General features: G+C 42.5%; 1 protein-coding gene across 2 annotated transcripts in view; it reads right to left on the bottom strand.

Moving 5' to 3' along the window:
- The window catches only part of MAP3K3 (mitogen-activated protein kinase kinase kinase 3), a 39,461-nt gene that overhangs the window by 9,129 nt on the left and 12,746 nt on the right, over positions 1-17,586 (bottom strand). The window contains exons 5-14 of one of the 2 annotated variants that reach the window (XM_021377781.1): positions 16,849-16,948; positions 15,807-15,920; positions 12,948-13,068; positions 8,894-9,027; positions 7,597-7,670; positions 5,761-5,828; positions 5,434-5,526; positions 4,433-4,624; positions 2,312-2,460; positions 365-496 (exon numbers count right to left, since the gene is read on the bottom strand). In XM_021377781.1, the coding sequence (XP_021233456.1) occupies positions 365-496; positions 2,312-2,460; positions 4,433-4,624; positions 5,434-5,526; positions 5,761-5,828; positions 7,597-7,670; positions 8,894-9,027; positions 12,948-13,068; positions 15,807-15,920; positions 16,849-16,948 (1,177 nt within the window). The remainder of the gene's footprint in view (positions 1-364; positions 497-2,311; positions 2,461-4,432; positions 4,625-5,433; positions 5,527-5,760; positions 5,829-7,596; positions 7,671-8,893; positions 9,028-12,947; positions 13,069-15,806; positions 15,921-16,848; positions 16,949-17,586) is intronic. The other variant, XM_021377783.1, reaches the window with a different exon arrangement.

Genomic DNA, 17,586 nt, shown 5'->3' with positions numbered 1-17,586 from the left:
AAATATCTTGAGTTTGTGCACTTTCTGTATCCTTTAGCTGTGCTGGTAGAAATGTCTGTGGATACGAGCAATGAACTAGTTCAGCAGACAGATCCAGGTCGAAGGTTTCCCTTTTGCAGGGTCAGTTTTACGCTAGTTTGCTGCGCTGCACGACTCTGCTAATTCAGTTAGCCCAATTTACAAGTTGGCCCAAGTTCTTCCAAGTACTTTGGCAGAACAAATTTACACTGAAGGGAAAGAATTGGCTTTAGTGATTAACAAAGAGAATGTATTTCAAGTACAAGACGCGTTGGATTACACAGTTTAAGCAAAAGTTGAGTCCCAGCCAACAAAACCTCTCATCTCCCTTCGTGTCAGCTCTTACCCCTGGCATGTACTCCATGAAGATGGTCAAGGTCTTCTCTGCTCGATCCCGCAGGCATCCATAATACTGAACAATACGTTCGTGCTGGAGATTCTTCAGCAGCTGAATTTCACACTCCAGGGCACTCACTTCCTACGGACGTTGGAGGAGAAAATAAGGTTCCAGCCCCAGGAAATATTTCATCCTAATAAATCGATCCACGTCACTGGCAAGATGATACCACTACTACAGTGATGCAGCCTATTCCATGACATTGGCTCACCTAGCTCATGGGAAAGGCAAACAATACCAATGCTTCATGTTAACCTTTACTGTATACTAAGCTGGTAGTAGTGGTAAAGAAATAGAACAGAGGCAGTATCATGTTTGAATTTACTACCTGAAAAAACCTTTGTTGTCTTCAATCTCTCAGCTGTTTACTGAATGGCTTTAGGCAAGCTGACAGAAAGCATTCTTCAGGGACAATACAGAAATAACCTCAGTCCTCAGCACTAAGCTGATGGTAGTGAGCTCTCATTTCAGTTATGAAAAAGGTCTAAGGAGACCATTACAGAATGGACAGCAATCTTTCCGTATGAACCTGAACCCATCAGATATCCAGATTATGGGTGCTAAGAGCTCCTAACTTCTTTTCTCACCTAGTCCTGCTCTGATTCATGCTGATGATTTTATTCGAATCAACCTTAGAAACTGCTTCCTCTCTTATATATTTCAAAGAATCTGCAGCCATGCACATGAAACTAATTCCCTGCTTTATCCTTGCCACAGACAACAGGGTATTATAGCGTAAAGGCAAAAAGGCTATCCAACAATTTCAGACTGAATCAGAGATGTTTGTTGCCCAGGAAAAGTCTCAGGTTCTCGCTGAATGCAGGGAATGAACAGGCTGTACATCAAAGGTGCTGGAGCAGGAGGATTTATGGAAAAAGAAATGATGGCTTTCCCCAAATTAGCCCCACTTAACTCTCTCCACCCCTGTGTCACTAGAAGCTGCCAGAATCGCTTCTCTCATTTTAGGAGAGGGTGCAGCTCTTCAAGAGCAAGGCCCTGGCTGCTGCAGAGATGCACGGAACCAGAGGAAGGAGCTTAATGGGGCCAACTGATAACTTAAAGTTTGGAGTTTCAGTGCCTTCAAAATATATTCCAGCCTGCTCTTCCTTGGCTCAGATCTACTGACAGATTTACAGCAGATATATGTATAACTTACAATGCACCGTGTTAGGCATTCTCTTGGCACCAATATTCCACACAAAACCAGAATAATTAAATCTTCATGGATTAGTTATTTCAACTCAAAGTGGATTTGTTTAACGTGGGGAAACCAGTATGTTGTTCCAACACTACAAAAGAACCTAACAGCCCACTCATTTGTGTTCACTGTGCAAGTTGTTTGCAAGTGGATAATTTCAAGGTGCCCTTTCCCATCTCCACTGTTTCTACTGCATTGTCATATTGTGTTCTTATTAGTTCACGCACCACAGTTCAGTTTATTTTGAGGATAAGAACTCAGGAGTGGAAACAGGCACCTATTAATTAGTACAACTGATACAGGGCCTACCATATAAGCCCAGGAAATGGGAAGCGCATGCAGCTTTTTAAAAAATTATTATCATTTAAAAAAGAGAAAAATCCTACTCTTTCTGGGTTTACTTTCACCCACATCCATGTCTAACCAGGAACACAGGGCAGTCTAGTATTCCTCAAGTAACCTGGCATCAAACCAAAAAGCTGAGAACAGAGAGCCAAAAGAGAAGCCAGAAAATGGATTTTAGTTTCAAGCTGAAGTTAATAATACGGAAAAGTAATTTTTAAATGACTCCTATTCCTCTCCACATGACTTGAAACACTAGTACAAACTAAATAATGATGCCAGCTTCTGAGGACAGACAGACACAGGCACATTACAAAGACTGCACAGCAAAGTTTAGTAGCTGCAAAGAGACTTACCTTGCTCGTTTCAGGACTGTCTGGGTCAAACTGGACCTGCTTAGCTGCAAGCTCTCTGCCCGTGTCCACATCATAGCACAAATACACACGACCAAAGGCACCCTGGCCCAGCAGCTTTCCTCGTCGCCAGTTTATCGGAGCACTCGGAGCTGAAAAAGAGCAGTAACAATTCTCCTTTTTGGCTGTGCTATCTGAAGATAACAGCGAGCTTTTCAAAGGTCAATCTCCACTTCAGAGAGCTCGAAATGCGTATTTTGCAGATGAAGAAGTGGACATAAAAGGGACTCTTCCAGGATCAGAGCGGCAGAACTCCAAATTCATACTCCCAGGCCCCATGTCCCATTAAAAAGAAATGGTGAAACATTTCATAGCAACACACTACACACAAGCTGATGTCATTCAGTAACACTGATGAAATTTCGTTCCACCAGCAGGGTGGATTCTACAACATGACAATCTTAAAGAGATGGGGCAGCAGTTAAACAGGACCTCCTGACCCGTGAGCTGTAGTTCCTACATGCATTAGATGAGAAGAACTGGATCAGCCTCGTCCCATCAATCCCATCCAGCTGAGAATGGCTGCTAAGCTTCTGGGACAACTTGAAGGGCAGCACTTCCGAGTTCTTTGCCAATTATTGCTTAGTCTAAGGTTCCTTCTCCTGCATGAAGGATTTTATTGCAAGGCTATCTCTAGAGCAGAAAAATTAGAAGTCACAATTCCCTACTAGAGACTGGTACGGTAGGGACCATAATGTAAGGACAGTGCAGGTACCTTAATCACCTGCTGAACAATTAAGACTAAACAATATACAAGAGAACCATCTAAAGCAGCCACCTCCGACACCCCCAGCAGGAGGCTGTCAGCAGGGAATTATGAGCTCTCATTGTTTTACTGCAGTGCCCAGCTTATTGTGCAAGTGGCAGTCTCCTGACCCAGAAAGTCTCGAGCCCACTTTTCCAGCCTGCTCTTGATAACAAAGCATATTATTCAAAGACCACAGCTTTAACTAACATTGAAAATGACACTACCAGACACATGCGGTGCAATGCATCCAATTATTTTGTGTATAACAAGAAACTGTAAAAACAAAAACAGGAACCAACCATCTGGACAGTGTGAAAACACAGAAGAGCTCAGAGATTAGCTTTGCCATGTCTAATTTAATTAGATTTACTGCCAGTCAGTGTTTTAGTATGTTGCTTACTCTGCTGGATTAATGTCTTTATTTTGATCCTTAAATTACTGTATGGAATGGCTGAAGTTCATTAGTAATGACTTATGCTCTATTTCTTTCTTTTATTTATTTTTTATAATAACATAAAGGTCCCCAGAAAGCAACTCAGGGATGTTATTAACACAGAAGCAAATCTTTCTACCACGGAACAAGTGAAATAAACACAGTCCTTAACTAGTAAAGTAACTGCAATATGTAGGCTTGACTATAAATGTTAATGTATTCAGAAAATAAGTTTGTCTGGCAGTTTCAAGAATCCTGTATGCATCTAGATCAATCAGCTTACAGCTTTTTATCTCTTAGCTGAATTTCCAGTGCTTTCTAAAGGAAAGGCCAGTTCCCAGTGCAAGACTACATATTCTTACTTGACAACTACTGAACTACTTCAAGCACAATAAACTCCTAAAATCTTTCCTACTCAGTCATATTACTGTGGGCTCTGATACAGCTCGTTAAATCTTACAACCAAAGTAGGAAGTAATAGCAAACAGCTTGGTTATGCAGATCTAGACATGCTTTAATAGCAGCGCTTGCCTTCCTGGACCATCGCTAGACTAAAGATCATCACCAGCTTCTAAACGAACTCAACTGAAGAAAAAAAGGAGCTCTCACAGGTGAGTCAGACTGGTCTTAAAACAGAGCCACACACCTATGTGGTTTGGAACGGCTCCTTAAAAATCCAGCTATGATCAAACTGGATCTGGAGTTCATCTCTGGGCAGCCTGGTCTGGTGGTTGGCGACCCTGCACTTAGCAGGGGGGTTGAGACTCGATGATCCTTGAGGTCCTTTTCAACCCAGGCCATTCTGTGATTCTATGATTCTATGAACAGACTTTCTTGCCTGTAGCCCCAGGAGCCTTCCTCCAGCATCAAGGTGGTCACTTACATTTAGTGGGAATGTTCCTCTCCTGCACAGCAAGGGCATTTTCGCTGTCAGCACTCCGCAGGCGCCCCCGGGAGTCCAGGTATTGCAATGCCAGGCCCAGGTTTTCCCCATTGGTGCTTAAGGAACGACTTGAAGGTACCAAAGTGAAAAGATTCCCTTGGTGACGCCGTATCCGGGGAAATGTCCGCCGACCTAGGGCAGAATAGCAACACTTCTAAATAACATCTGTACAACTGGATAGCAATGGCCAGAAGGTAAGCAATGAAGAGAAATGATAGGAAAAAAAAAATTTTGTTATTTTCCTGTGAAGTAGAATCTACTACCAAGCAGACAACACATGTAAATCTAACAGTTCTGATGTGCAGCACTGCTTTGGACCTCTCCCCCAGAGCAGAAGGGAGACATTTTGAAACAACTCAGTGCAGTACTGCTTCCAAGCAGCCTTATCAAGACCTAAACAGAACCTGCCTTCCACAGCAACAATTTGGTTTACAGGCTACCACACAAGCTCCAAGGCTTGCAAACAACCACACACAGAGAATGACTTTCTAGACAAGGTGCTTGGACATGCAAACAAAAAAAGCAGACAAAGATTGTGAGAACTTGTGCTTCTTACAGAACTTGGAGAAATTAATTTTCATAAAGCCAACTGATGAGAAGAAATGTGACTCTAAGGCACTGGTGTCTTTGCTTAAGACCCAGAAGCAAGTTTGCGTTGTGAACTAGCAAAGCATATAATGAATCCTTGAGGTAGGACTAAACATGTGCACTGCTCAACCCCAGCACTCGGTGCTCAGCCTGGACGCCTGCAGAAAGCACAAAGTAAACAAAGAAATCTTGTCTTTGAAAATGTGGCATCATGCATGGTAGCACCAACTCCAGCACTACCTGCAAGGACCAAGGAACTCCAAGGCTCTTCAGCTAGGAGTTACGCTCATCCCTAGAGGTTGCCATTGCTCAGGTTTCTTTACAAGACTAGAACAGGTCTGAAAACAGCTCACCATCACTGTAGTCCTTGTGCTGCATGGAGACATTGTAGCGCCGAGGGTAGGTTCCACCTTTCCCCGCTTTGTCATAGATCTGATTCTCACGGTCTGAAAGTAGATGCAGAAAGAGAAGTGAGGCTCTCGTACATGTTTTCCAAGGACAGAATTTTCCTGTGGCAGCAGATTTTTTAGTAAGATGTAAGAAATAATTAACCTCAGAGTTTTTCAACCAGCATATCCCTAGTTCTTCTATTTTTTATAATCCCAGCAAACATGGAGGCTAGCCAGCAAACAGCAGAACATATCTGGATCAAGTACACTTTAGACTGGACACTGACATACCTGAGAACTCCTGTCTATTATCAGGGAAGCTTTGTGCCCTTGACATCCGTGACTTCCGAAAAGAAGGACTATTAAAGAAAGAAGGCAAGAGTAAGTTTTGCTAGCTCACTGGAGAGAAACCTACAAGGACTTTAAAACACAAGCTAATATATTTGCACATCGGTAACGGTGATTCTCAAATCAGTGTCCCTGTAACATTCATGCTAACATAAAGTCAGGCTAAGCCCCTGACTATTTCCCAGTGTGGGCAGTCACCCTTTCTGCTCAATTTGTGCCATTTATTCAGTGGTTCTTTGGCCTGTGGCTTGAGACCCAGTGCTTCTTCCTGCAGCCATGTAAAATGGAAAGTTAAATCCAAGGCTAAGAAGAAGAGCAACACAGAATACTGGTTGCAGCACATTGCTCATGGGGGGAGTAGGGAATGGGGATGACTGCCCTAAGAGGTTTACACGATGGGCAGGAGTTCCTGTCATGCAAAATTCTGTTCACTTTCCCCTCTACCAGCAGCAGATGAGCCTAACCACAAACGCTGCTTGTGATAGTGATCCCTCATGCTTCTCCTTGATTAGCAGGACTCCTCAAGGCAAGCCTGAGTACGGCTCCTTGTTTGGCAGCAGGGCCTTAACATCTCTTAAGAGATGACACAAACATAATCTGTGCCAGAGCCATGTTATCTGCATCCTTTGTAAACCAGTGCCAATGGAGTGAGCCTTATACAGCTTTCAGGCTCCCACATGAGATTTCTTTCCTACTACACAAAAGAAAACAGCAGCTTCCCCAGATGATACCCACACCAACAAGGAACAACGAGGAAACTTCTTCTCCTTCACACACTGTAACTGCTTCTTTGTGACTCGATAAACTACGTGGAGGATGTGGATGGATACAAAACCAAACCTCAAGCATTCGACATAAAGACATACACTACCTACAGGAATCAGCTTGGGGAAATCGTAAAAACTTCCTGAAGCCCTAAATTACATGTGCTGGAAAGCCACAGTTACTATTCAAGTTAACAGGACCTATGGCTGCTCACCAACAGCTTAAGCTGTGTGTGCCCTTCCTTCTCCCACAAAATCAAAGACTTCAGGAGAGGAAATTCAATGTTGTGGATTTTAGATTCCTCAGCTGAGAAAATGACTTGTCTTTGTACAAGAACACTTCTCTTAAGAGGCTCCACATATAAACATAAATAGGACATTTCAGTTTATGAATTTCAGGTTATGTCAAATCATTAATTTTACATGGAAAGCACTTAAAAATTCACACCCTTTCTCATATACACTTTAAATATTCAAAGGCAGCACTATTCCTAATACCTTCATGAGATGGGCACCAGCAACAGCAAAGGAAAGGAAGAAAAAGATCTAGACCATCAGACTATCAGCAGCAAAGAGATTCCCCATTTATCTTTGGAATTAATAACAGTATCTTGCAGAACACAGGAATCTAATGCAATGATATATTTGTGTAACCTTAGAATAGTTGTGTTTTTTTTTTTTTAATGAAGAAGTAGAGCCTTGTCTGAATGATTTAAATACCTTGAAGCCAGATGTTCTCTGAGTCTAGGCTCCACACAGACGGCACACTTCAGAACTCTGTATTTATAACATAGAGCTACTGAAGCACCAGTTTGTTGGGGTATGGTTTTGCCAGAAAATAAACCTGCCTTGAAATGCAGTTAGTTCTTTTTAAGAAATATTTTGGGCCGTAGGTAGGAAATAATTTCCTAGATCTCTCCAAGAAAATTTGAGATGGAAAACAAACTTCTGCGTTAAGTACAACTGGCACATTGACTTTAAACACATAAGTTCCTACCAGCCTATACATTTGTACCTGTCTGCTGACCTGTCCAAGGACTGACAGCTTCCTGACACCGAGTTCTCAGCACTGCTTAAAGGGTCAAGCATCTGCAACACAAAAAAGTCACACGGCAACGTCAGTCTAATGCCTAAAAGAGGCTGTGCAAGATGATTAGAGTCTACTACTGCTTGCCTGGAGGATGCCCAATTCAAGAGGGAAGTCTAAAGCTATGCAGAATGCACATTTTTCCTCTGTCTTCCACAGAAACTGTTAAGCATGTATCAAATTTGAGCCACTGCTTTGCTTTAGGTGATAAAGGATTCTGCTGTGAAAATGAAAGTAAATCAACTAGTGTGCTGGGTCTCATCCCAAGTGACTTCAGGAACAGAGAGCCTCAGCTGGTGCTACTGCATTGCTGTCTCCACCTGCAAGCTGCCCTTTGGCCTTACTTCCTACTTTTCTGAATGGAAACTGCAGTTTCAAATGCAAGAGGGTCAACATGAGCCTGATAATAGGAAACCTGAGCATACATGTGTAACACCACCAAAACTGCAGGGTTCATTCAGAGGTGGGGAGACAATGACCAATGTGCATGACAACTGCTTCTGGCAGCTCAACAAAGGCATTGAACGTACACATCTAAAAACAAGTTTGATGTATGGTAAATCACAGAATGGCTTGGGTTGGAAGGGACATTAAAGATCATCTAGTTCCAACCTCCTGCAGCGGGCTGGCTGCCACCACCAGAGCCCCATCCAATCAACATCGCTAGGGATGGGACATCCACAGCTTTTCTGGAGCAACCTATTCCAGCGCCTCGCCACACTCTGGGTAAAAAAATTCTTCCTAACATCTCACCCAAATCTTCCCTCTTTTAGTTTAAAACCATTTCCTTTTGTGGTATCACTACCTGCCCGTGTAAAAAGTCATTCCCCCTCCTGTTTATAAGCTCCCTTTAAGTACTGGAAGGCTGCGGTGAGGTCCCTCGGAGCCTTCTCCTCCCCAGGCAGAACACCTTATGCGTGGCTTTGTTGAACCTCATTTGGTTCACATGGGCCAACTTTTCAAGTCTGTCCATGTCCCTCTGGATGGCACCCCTGCCTTCTACTGTACCAACTGCACCACTCAGCTTAGTGCCACCAGCAAACTTGCTGAGGGTGCACTCAGTCCCACTACCCATGTCACTGATAAATGAACATGGAGACAAAAGCAGCTGCTAATACAGCTACAGCTACTGAACGTTCTAGGAGTGAAAAAGAGAGCCCAGAGAGCAGCAGCAAACTCTTCAACAGCTGGACCTACATTTCTTTACCCTAATGTTCATACTCACACACTGTTCATTGGTTTCGGGGATGAATTCGCCTTCACTATTTATGCTGGTGTAGGAACCCTGCCGAGCAATGCGCTGCTGCCTCTCAGGAACGTACCCAGGAGGTGGTGAACTCCGGCCTGTGTTCTGGGAACCTGAGCCAGAAAGAAGGACATCACTGACATTGGTGATTACTGAAATGAGACTGCACACGCATGCACACAAAATCCAAATATTCACCTCTAATGCTAGACCTCTGTGATTACAGCAACTCTGGAGTGTGCGTAATAGTCTGGACAGAAGTGGAACCCGGAGGTGCAATGTAAAAAAGCAAAATATTGAATGAGCACTTGTGCTACCACTTAAGACACTATGAGAAAATGGCTGGTGAAGCTCCTAACAGAACAGTTACTTATCTCTAACCTCTTCTGCTGAATCCTCTAGGCATAATTTCACTATCTCAGGGAAGGCAGAGGACTTCAGAAATTCCTGGCTTCCTAACAGCAGCATGAACTTCACTGCACTGCCCATCTCCACTAAACAAACCACTTGTCAGAGCAACAAATCCTTTGTCTTGGCTACAACTTCATCATCTACCTTGAGTGTCAGTACTACCTCTCCTAGTTATCATCAGCTGAGCTAATCACACTGATATTATAAATTCAAATCCCCCATGGGAGGACTGTCAACTTTGTAAACAACCCCAACACTGGTTTTACTCCGTGCAATTGAAACAGTATGACTAGCTTGGGTGAAAACACATGGAGATCAACTCTGCAATTTCCATTTATCAGATGAGATAGCTAGATGGACAATGTGAATATTTAGGGGCCCAAAGATGAGAAAAACATTTTACTCATCTGTTTTGGTACTGCCTAAGGAGTTTCAGTTGTGAGAGAAATGTAACACCCGGGCCTTGTTTTTCCCTTGCGGATCTCAAAAGAAGATGACACACCAGGAACTGGAAGGAACATAAAATCCTCTTCTGCAGCGACCTATCCACCTGCAGCTCCCACCAAGTTCAGCTGTGAGCTCCAAGACACGCTGTGGTCCAGCCAAACTACTCAAGGTCACCCATGAAGTCAGAGGCAGAGTTTGAAGATCAGCTCTCAAGCTGCGCTCTTTATAACACTGTCTTTAATTAAGTGTGTGTACTCAGGTGCTGTGAAACATGGGTAAGGATCAGCAAATACTCTCCCAAGACAAATATTTTCGGCAGAAATTATTATAATCAAGAGCGAAGGCAAACATTGGCAGCAGTAAACTGAAAACCTTGCCTACACCTTTCAGAGGGCTGCAGAATGAGAAAAAAAAAAAAAAAACACCAACACACTGGCATGGCTTCGAGTGCACGAGGGGTAGGTGGCCTGCATACCAAGAGACAACCCATCGCTTGGAGCTACCACCTCATTTTCCGAGTAGCTCTGCGGAGCTCACGTGACAGTACAAGCCAACTGGAAGGGAGATAAACAAGAGTGTGTGCTGTGTGGCTGCACGGAGTCACGGGAGCATACTTTCACTCTTTCCGATCCAATGCCACGGCTGGCCGAAGGAAGCCCACGTCCCGCTGGCACCGGCCCAGCCGCTATTGTGGAAAGGCCACCACTGCTGGGCAGGAAAAGGAAGTCGGCACTAAATCAATGTATATCAAAGGAAGCGAGTGCAAAAAACACAAGCGCTGCCAGAATGCTTAGCAACTATTTTTTTCTCTCTCTTTCTCTCTTTTTTTTTTTTTTTTGTAATAAAACTTATCTTCGCTTCCCCCGAATCGGTGACAGCAGCTCTGAGGCCTGTCCACTTCAGAAGACAGGAACTACACAGATACATATTCTGCGTGCAAACAGTTTCTGCTGAATGCTACTTCCAGCTTTCATTTCATGATGTGTTATGAATAGAGAATTATCTATGTTAGAAACACTAGAAAACAGGAGCACATTCTTTCTCCAGAAGTAAAGATAGGAAAAGAGGAGGAACAGGGAACTGATCTAAGGCTAAGCTACTGCCAAATTACTACCAGACCTCCAACAGAACTGGAACCCTTCTGGACCTCTGAATAAAGTATGAGCCTGAAACTTTGACATGTTCAGAAAATAAAACCAGTGCCTTCTTAAATGATGACAGGCTAATCAGAAAGTGTCCACAAGCTGGCATAAGAGCAAAGAGCAACAGGGATACAGAAGAGGCCCCTTATTACTATGCCATTTACCCATGACAGACACTCAGTACGGTCTGTTAGCTTTGGCGTCACTATTTGGATACCTTAGCATGCCAACAAAAGAGAAAGATTTTTAAAAATGAAATGTTTTTGGCATTGAATCTGTCTGAAAAAGGAATCATGGTGTTCAGACAAGCATGGATACCACTGCTTTCCTTATAGGAGCAAGGAACGTTGCTCTTTTTATGCATATGAACACCAGACGAAAATGGATGGGAAAACCCTTTCTGTAGCAGTCTCAGAAACATTCCTGATGATTTCAGCACTTCTCTATTTTGTTTGCTACTTCATAGGAGTAAACTGTATAAAAGGGGATCAGCAGACTCTAGGCAAGATACAAGCAGACTTGCTAGACAGGTCTAGTACAGAGAACTACTGGTTCAGCTCTTAAGCCCTTCTCTACTGAGCTTCCACTCCAGAATGTTTTGGTCAGAACAGCCTGGATCTGACTTGAGTTCAGAGCCGCCAGTAGGGAGACGGTTGGCTCCAATTTAATTGCATTTGTTACTTGACAGTACAACTGCTTTGCAAATATCAACCCAAAATCCAGTTAAGAGCATGCCTCAAGGTTACAGTTAAGCAAACTGAAGCACTCCTCTTCCACAGAGGGAGCTGGTTTAGAACTTGGAAACAAAACAGCTCTGACATTCCCAGCTCCTAGTAGTGCCCTCGTGATTTGCAGCACCTGTCATGTGCAGCACTGGGTCTGACAAGCCCTAAAATAGCTGTTATAACAAATGCAACCACGCTCTGCTTCTGTCCCCAGCAAATTTTGGCTTTTCTCACTTCCAAGGCAAAAGACATTTCCACAGATCACCACCTCAGGCTCCAGCCTTCAGATCCCTGTTATTGCTCACCACCTTCTTGCTCTTTCACAGCTTACTGAGGTCTCACCCAATGATTCTAAGTTATGAAGTTGCTTTTTCTTTTCTTTTCTTTTTTTTTTTTTTGGACAAAACCAATCTTTGCAGGAGTTTCAGGCATTTTTGTTCTTCATATCAATCCCTCAAAGCTTTGAGCATCTTTCAACCACAGATTTGAACAGTACCTCATAGTTATACAGGGAGATACCACAGAGAAATGGGGCAACTCAGCCAAATCTACCACAGGTAGAAAGCATGGAAATAAAAATGCATGCTTGTGGCTGCTCTAAACCAACGCACTAAATGGTGCATCCTGGGATTTGTGAAGTGTACACACGTGGTCAGAAAGTTCTTCCTGTAAATCCTTGCACACAGTTATGAGAACTGATAACACCGGTCAACTTACAGGCTGAGATTTATATTGCAGGACTCTTACATGGACCTTCCCATTGAATGTGAATTCACTGAGCTAACAAACACAAAGGAAATGAGACAGAGTTACGTATTACTGACGTTTTTCATTCTCTTCTGTGGAGCTGTCCCAGTCACCTGTCCTATCAGCTCTGCTGATGTGGTCATTACGAGTGGAAGGTAAGGGAGAGCAGTGGTTAGATAAGCAGTGGCAATTCCTGTGCTACCAGCAAAACATTTCATTCCAGGAACAAGTACAGGTTCCGAAAAAAAAGAGAAATCAAACCTAGATTTCATGAAGTGAAACTGCCAACAAAAGCTTATTGGACTCACATAAGCTTTCCAAATCTCTAACCTCAATGCATCTGGCTTTAGCACACCCCCCTTAGCAGCTCCTCAGCTGCTCAACAACTTAGCAAGGAACTATGAAACTTTCTATTACAAATGTATTAAGAGCTTTTGAACATTAACTGCCTTGTCCTAGAATAACCTTCCATTTTCTCATGGCTTTCATCAACTCTATACTGTAAATACTACTGTCCAAAAGATCATTTTCACAAAAAAAAGAAGTGGCAAAAATACTCACTGACAGAAAGATGCCTGCTTCGGGGCTCTGGCTGCTGATAGGGTGTGTTCACATCCCCCACAGATTGGGAGGTTTTAATCCTGACTTGTTTGGGCAGTCCAGAATGGGATGAAGAACTGGTCTGTTGGGTAAAATGAAAATAAAATAAAACAATGCTGCAGAGCTCAAGCAGTCTGGCTACAGTTTAAAAACATCAGTATGTTTAGCATCAAGAAAGTAGCTGAAAAATCAGTCCTAGAGCCTGATGTCTTATTACTTCACAGGACACGATAAAGGCAGCAAAAGAGGAAGCTCTGCAATTATTTTGTGAAACAGAAGTCGAACAACTAGAGCACGCTATCCTCCAGCCTCAAACCAAATGCAGGATTTCCAAATCTCAATGTTTGTCTCCCATTAGCAGCTACCTGTGAAAGCAATAGGAAAGGGGCTCAGACCATGGATGAACTTACAATTTCTGTCAGCCACTTTGGCCAGCATAGACAAATTGGGAATCTTGCACTCTTCCAGAAGCAGTTTGCTACCAACTTGACACCCTACAATTTTTAAAAGTGCAGGGAGTACTCAGAGAGCCTAAGCAAAAACACTAGAATTTAAGAACACAGAGTTTGGAGCTACCAAGATGAATGCTTTTGTCATCCTTCCCTGAACCTACACAGACATAATGTAACTAAAGATCCTTTTTCTATGGTGCCTTCATTTCATTCAAAGCAGAAAGAGCAGTGAAAGGAGATATGTTATTTTAATAGGACTGGCAAATAGTGCGAGGCCACACATCAAAAAAGTAGAAGTACTGAACTGTCGCTCATTCAAAAAGCAAAATCCATTGCACCTAGTAAGGAGGGAGTCTGGTTTAAATTGCAGAAACTCTTGTCATGAGTCCATTTGTGGGAGCTGAACAAGGGGTGCACAGGTCACACTGCTTCTGTGGACACTCTGGCTTTAGTGCTCTAGGTGTTCAACTCAGCCAGTTCTTCCCATTAGTTTCCAAACGGAGAGGAAGGACAAAGGATTGAGTTTCTTGATAAAAGAAAGAGCACACATGAGCCACAGCAAGAGGCACAAGGAAATTAACATAAACAATATTCACAAACACAGGCTCTCAGTACAAGTCACACAGCTACTGCTGTAAAGCTAAGTTGGTTTATACACGTATTAGTGTCAAAGTCACGGCATTACCTTTCCATCCCCAGAAAAAGAAAAAGAGCACAACCAAAACAAAATCTGCATCCTGTACTTCAGGAAAAATAATGCTTCCCGCTCCCTCAGTGGGATGAGATCATGCAGCCAAGAAACCTCCTTCAGACTTGTGGGCTTTTGCTTTATCACATGGAAGACTCTCCTGTCAGACAACTAAGAGACGAAAAGGAAGTCGGAGGAGAGGGGGGAAACAGTGGCACTTAGTGAAGACTTTGCTGTTTGTTTCTGCTCCGAGCAAAAGAGGAAAAAACAGCTAATGAAAGGACACCAGCACAGCACTGGCCACTGGCTGGTGGAGGGATGAGAACTGCTGAGCATTTTACTGCAGGAAGGTTTTGGTGGCTTATGTAAAGTTTAGACAGTATCACGTAACATCTGGTTTGCAGCCTCAAGATACTGCAATTAAGAGGGCTGTAAAAGAGAACCGTTTCACTGTGCAATACCAAAGTAGAGGCCACCTTTCACAGAGTGTTTCCTGACAACACAGAACAGTCTGACTACACTAGGTCAGACCTAAGGTCTTCTTGCCAAGCATTGTCCTTGGAGCAGCCAGTAACAAATGCTCAGGGAAAGGGCACAGGACAAAGTACAACATCATCCCCCCATCCCCTTCCAGATTCTGGCACTTGGACACTTGAGAAACTGCTGTTAATATACCTGAAGATCTTTATTTGTCTATTAACATGGATTACCAGTTTCAAAAATAGCAAGAAGTAGATTTATTCTCCTGACAGCTCTAAGAATTACAGGCGTGATCATTCCAAGAGCCTGATCCGACAGCCTGCAATCTTAAACAGAGATGTACACTCAAGACTGACAAGCTCTGATCAGCAGAGCTTTCAAGACAGCGTAGCTTTTTGTGTCGTGCTGTGCAAAAGAATGTAGTAATTTGCAAATAAAATATCTAAGTTATCAGGGTCTTTGGATTTAAAAGCTGTATGATATTACCTTCAAAAAGAAAAAAATCCAAACAAACCTAACCACTTTTACTCCTCCTTTACTTCTCGTGTTATGGACTCTTCTGCTGAAAAGTGCAAACTACACTGAAACTCACTGTCACAGCCCCTGTGACCCAGGACAGTGAATCAAGACACAACCGAATTCATCTTAGGTGTTTATGTGCCATCATGAGCTTAAAAGCAACTCAGTTTCTGCAGAGTAAGACTGGATTCAAAGCAGTAAGCTACAGAGCTAAAGAGTCATCAGGAGACATCCCATCCAGAATAAAAGTGCTAATAGCTTGTCATCAAGAACAACGTGTGCTTTCTTAAAGACAAGCTAATTATGTGCAGTTTTGACATTGTGTCATTAATCAAAACTAAAAAAAACCCCTCTCTATGAAGCAGACTCATTATGAGTTTTCTGTATACAGCCACTGGGTACTCTGCATAAAACATCCTTCATGATTACAGCTTGAAAATCACTTTTCAGTGTTTTAGTCCCTAAACACCTGCTGTGAGCAGCAGAAAAAAAAAGAACAAAAAACTCACAGAACAAACCCTAGAGGTAAGTCAAAACAAAGAGAATAAATATATTCATGAGTGTATCTGTGATGCAAAGCATTCTTACTAATTCCTATCACTCCTGGCTAAGACTACCACTATTCAGAGACTAAGGGGTAAAACCCTTCATTTTGTTGCAGTAATAGAAGTTGTTACCTACATGGTTTCTGTCCTGAGAAAGCAGTAAAATTCTAAGGCTTTTCACATTAGAGCTTCGGTCTAAGAGATCTACTGCTTTATCCAGGTCATCTTGATTTTTCAAAGGAATAGAAAGCTGCAAAACAAACAGAAAGACAGCATTAGAAAGGACAGCAAAAACGAATCTACTTCCATATCCAGAATTTAAACAAACTATAAAAAATGAAAATAAAATCAGAATGTAAGATGGGATTCTGACTGCTCAATTCACACACAAGCTTTCATCACAATACTCTCCCACTGTCTTTTAGTACAGGGCTCTCCTTCCACACCGTCAGAGCCATGGTTGACCCTATGCACATTTCCCTAAGGCAGTTATCCAAGAACAAGTGAGAGGCAGGCCCCAGCCTCCCCGATGAGAGCAGTCTCAGAATATGTATGAATCCAGATCTAACGATCAATTGAAAACTAGGTTTCACCTATGAGACTAATACAGGGAAGATTTAGACTTTGAAAGAGGGGAATCAAAAAGGAATTTAAAACTTGCTAGTAAAATCCCAGGAAATTATCCTCAGACACCCTCTGTTCTATACCCCACTCCCAACTCAAAATGTGGACGTTGTTAACACTGAAGAACCACTTTTATTTTTGTCGAGCTTCTACTGATGAATAGAGTTTGGCACCTCTTTCATTAGGGATGCAATCTCTAAGGGCAACACCACAACAGAAAAATAGGGAAAAGAGTGAGAAAGCCTAGAATGCTTCTGATTATTGGCACAAACTACCCAGCTCCTCAGAGATAAATGCACACTCCCCATGAGCATCTCCCAAATAACCCCAGCAGGAAGAAGCGAGATGCTGATGCTGGTACAACACACACATCAGTGTGATGCTCTGTCAGTAGCAGCACATCTTCCTCTGGAGCACAGTGATTCACTTACGGTTCATATTAGAGGGAAAAAAACGAAAATTAAATTAAAGAGCACAGAACTTGGGATGGAAAGAGGACAGATCACCTAGAGAGATTACTGCAAGCTTTGAGCACTGACAACGATGCTCTGTACCTCGTTGTTCATGTAGTGGAGGTCCAGAGGCTGGCCAAAGGCTGTTTTCACTTTCTGTTGCACATCTTCATAGCGCACGGGACGGACAAACGGGATAATTCTGAAACAACAACAGAAAAACCACTGACTGAAATCAGACATATATCTGACAAAGCAATCAAATTAGATGGCTGAATCATTCAAAGAAACAAACCGTCACATTTGAATGTTTCTTTCTCAAGGAGGTAATTAACTTTTCTAACTCGAATTGGTATTATCAAGGAATTTTTGAATTATCTATCAAGGAATTCTTGATTTGATATTATTTATCAAGGAATTCCTGAATTTATATTAATCATCAAGGAATTCTTGAACTGATACTGATTGTCAAGGGATTCTTGATCTCTGGCACATTTGCAATTGGTTTGTCAAAATACAATATTCAATCTCAGATTTATTCAACTAAACATTTGTAATAGAACGCCTTTGTTCCTGGATAGACAAATATCCTTCACGGAATACATTCCTTCCATGGAAGAGGATACAAACACGCTATGTATGTTGGCTTAAAGAATACGGCCTCACGCAGTAAACACGAGCAAATAAATGTAGTGAGAGCTGCAATAAAAGCAGCAGAAGGCCCAAAAAGCCAAAAGAATGTTTTGATTTAAATACTCTGATACCTGAACTAAAAACACCTCCTAATATTTTCCAAAACGTGCTCCAGCTGAAAGCTTGCAACAAACTTTCCCACAGCAA

The sequence above is a fragment of the Numida meleagris genome, chromosome 26, assembly GCF_002078875.1.
Source record: "Numida meleagris isolate 19003 breed g44 Domestic line chromosome 26, NumMel1.0, whole genome shotgun sequence".
Lineage (NCBI taxonomy): Eukaryota > Metazoa > Chordata > Aves > Galliformes > Numididae > Numida > Numida meleagris.
The sequence above is the reverse complement of the archived record's forward strand: the minus strand, read 5'-3'. Positions and strand labels throughout refer to the sequence as shown.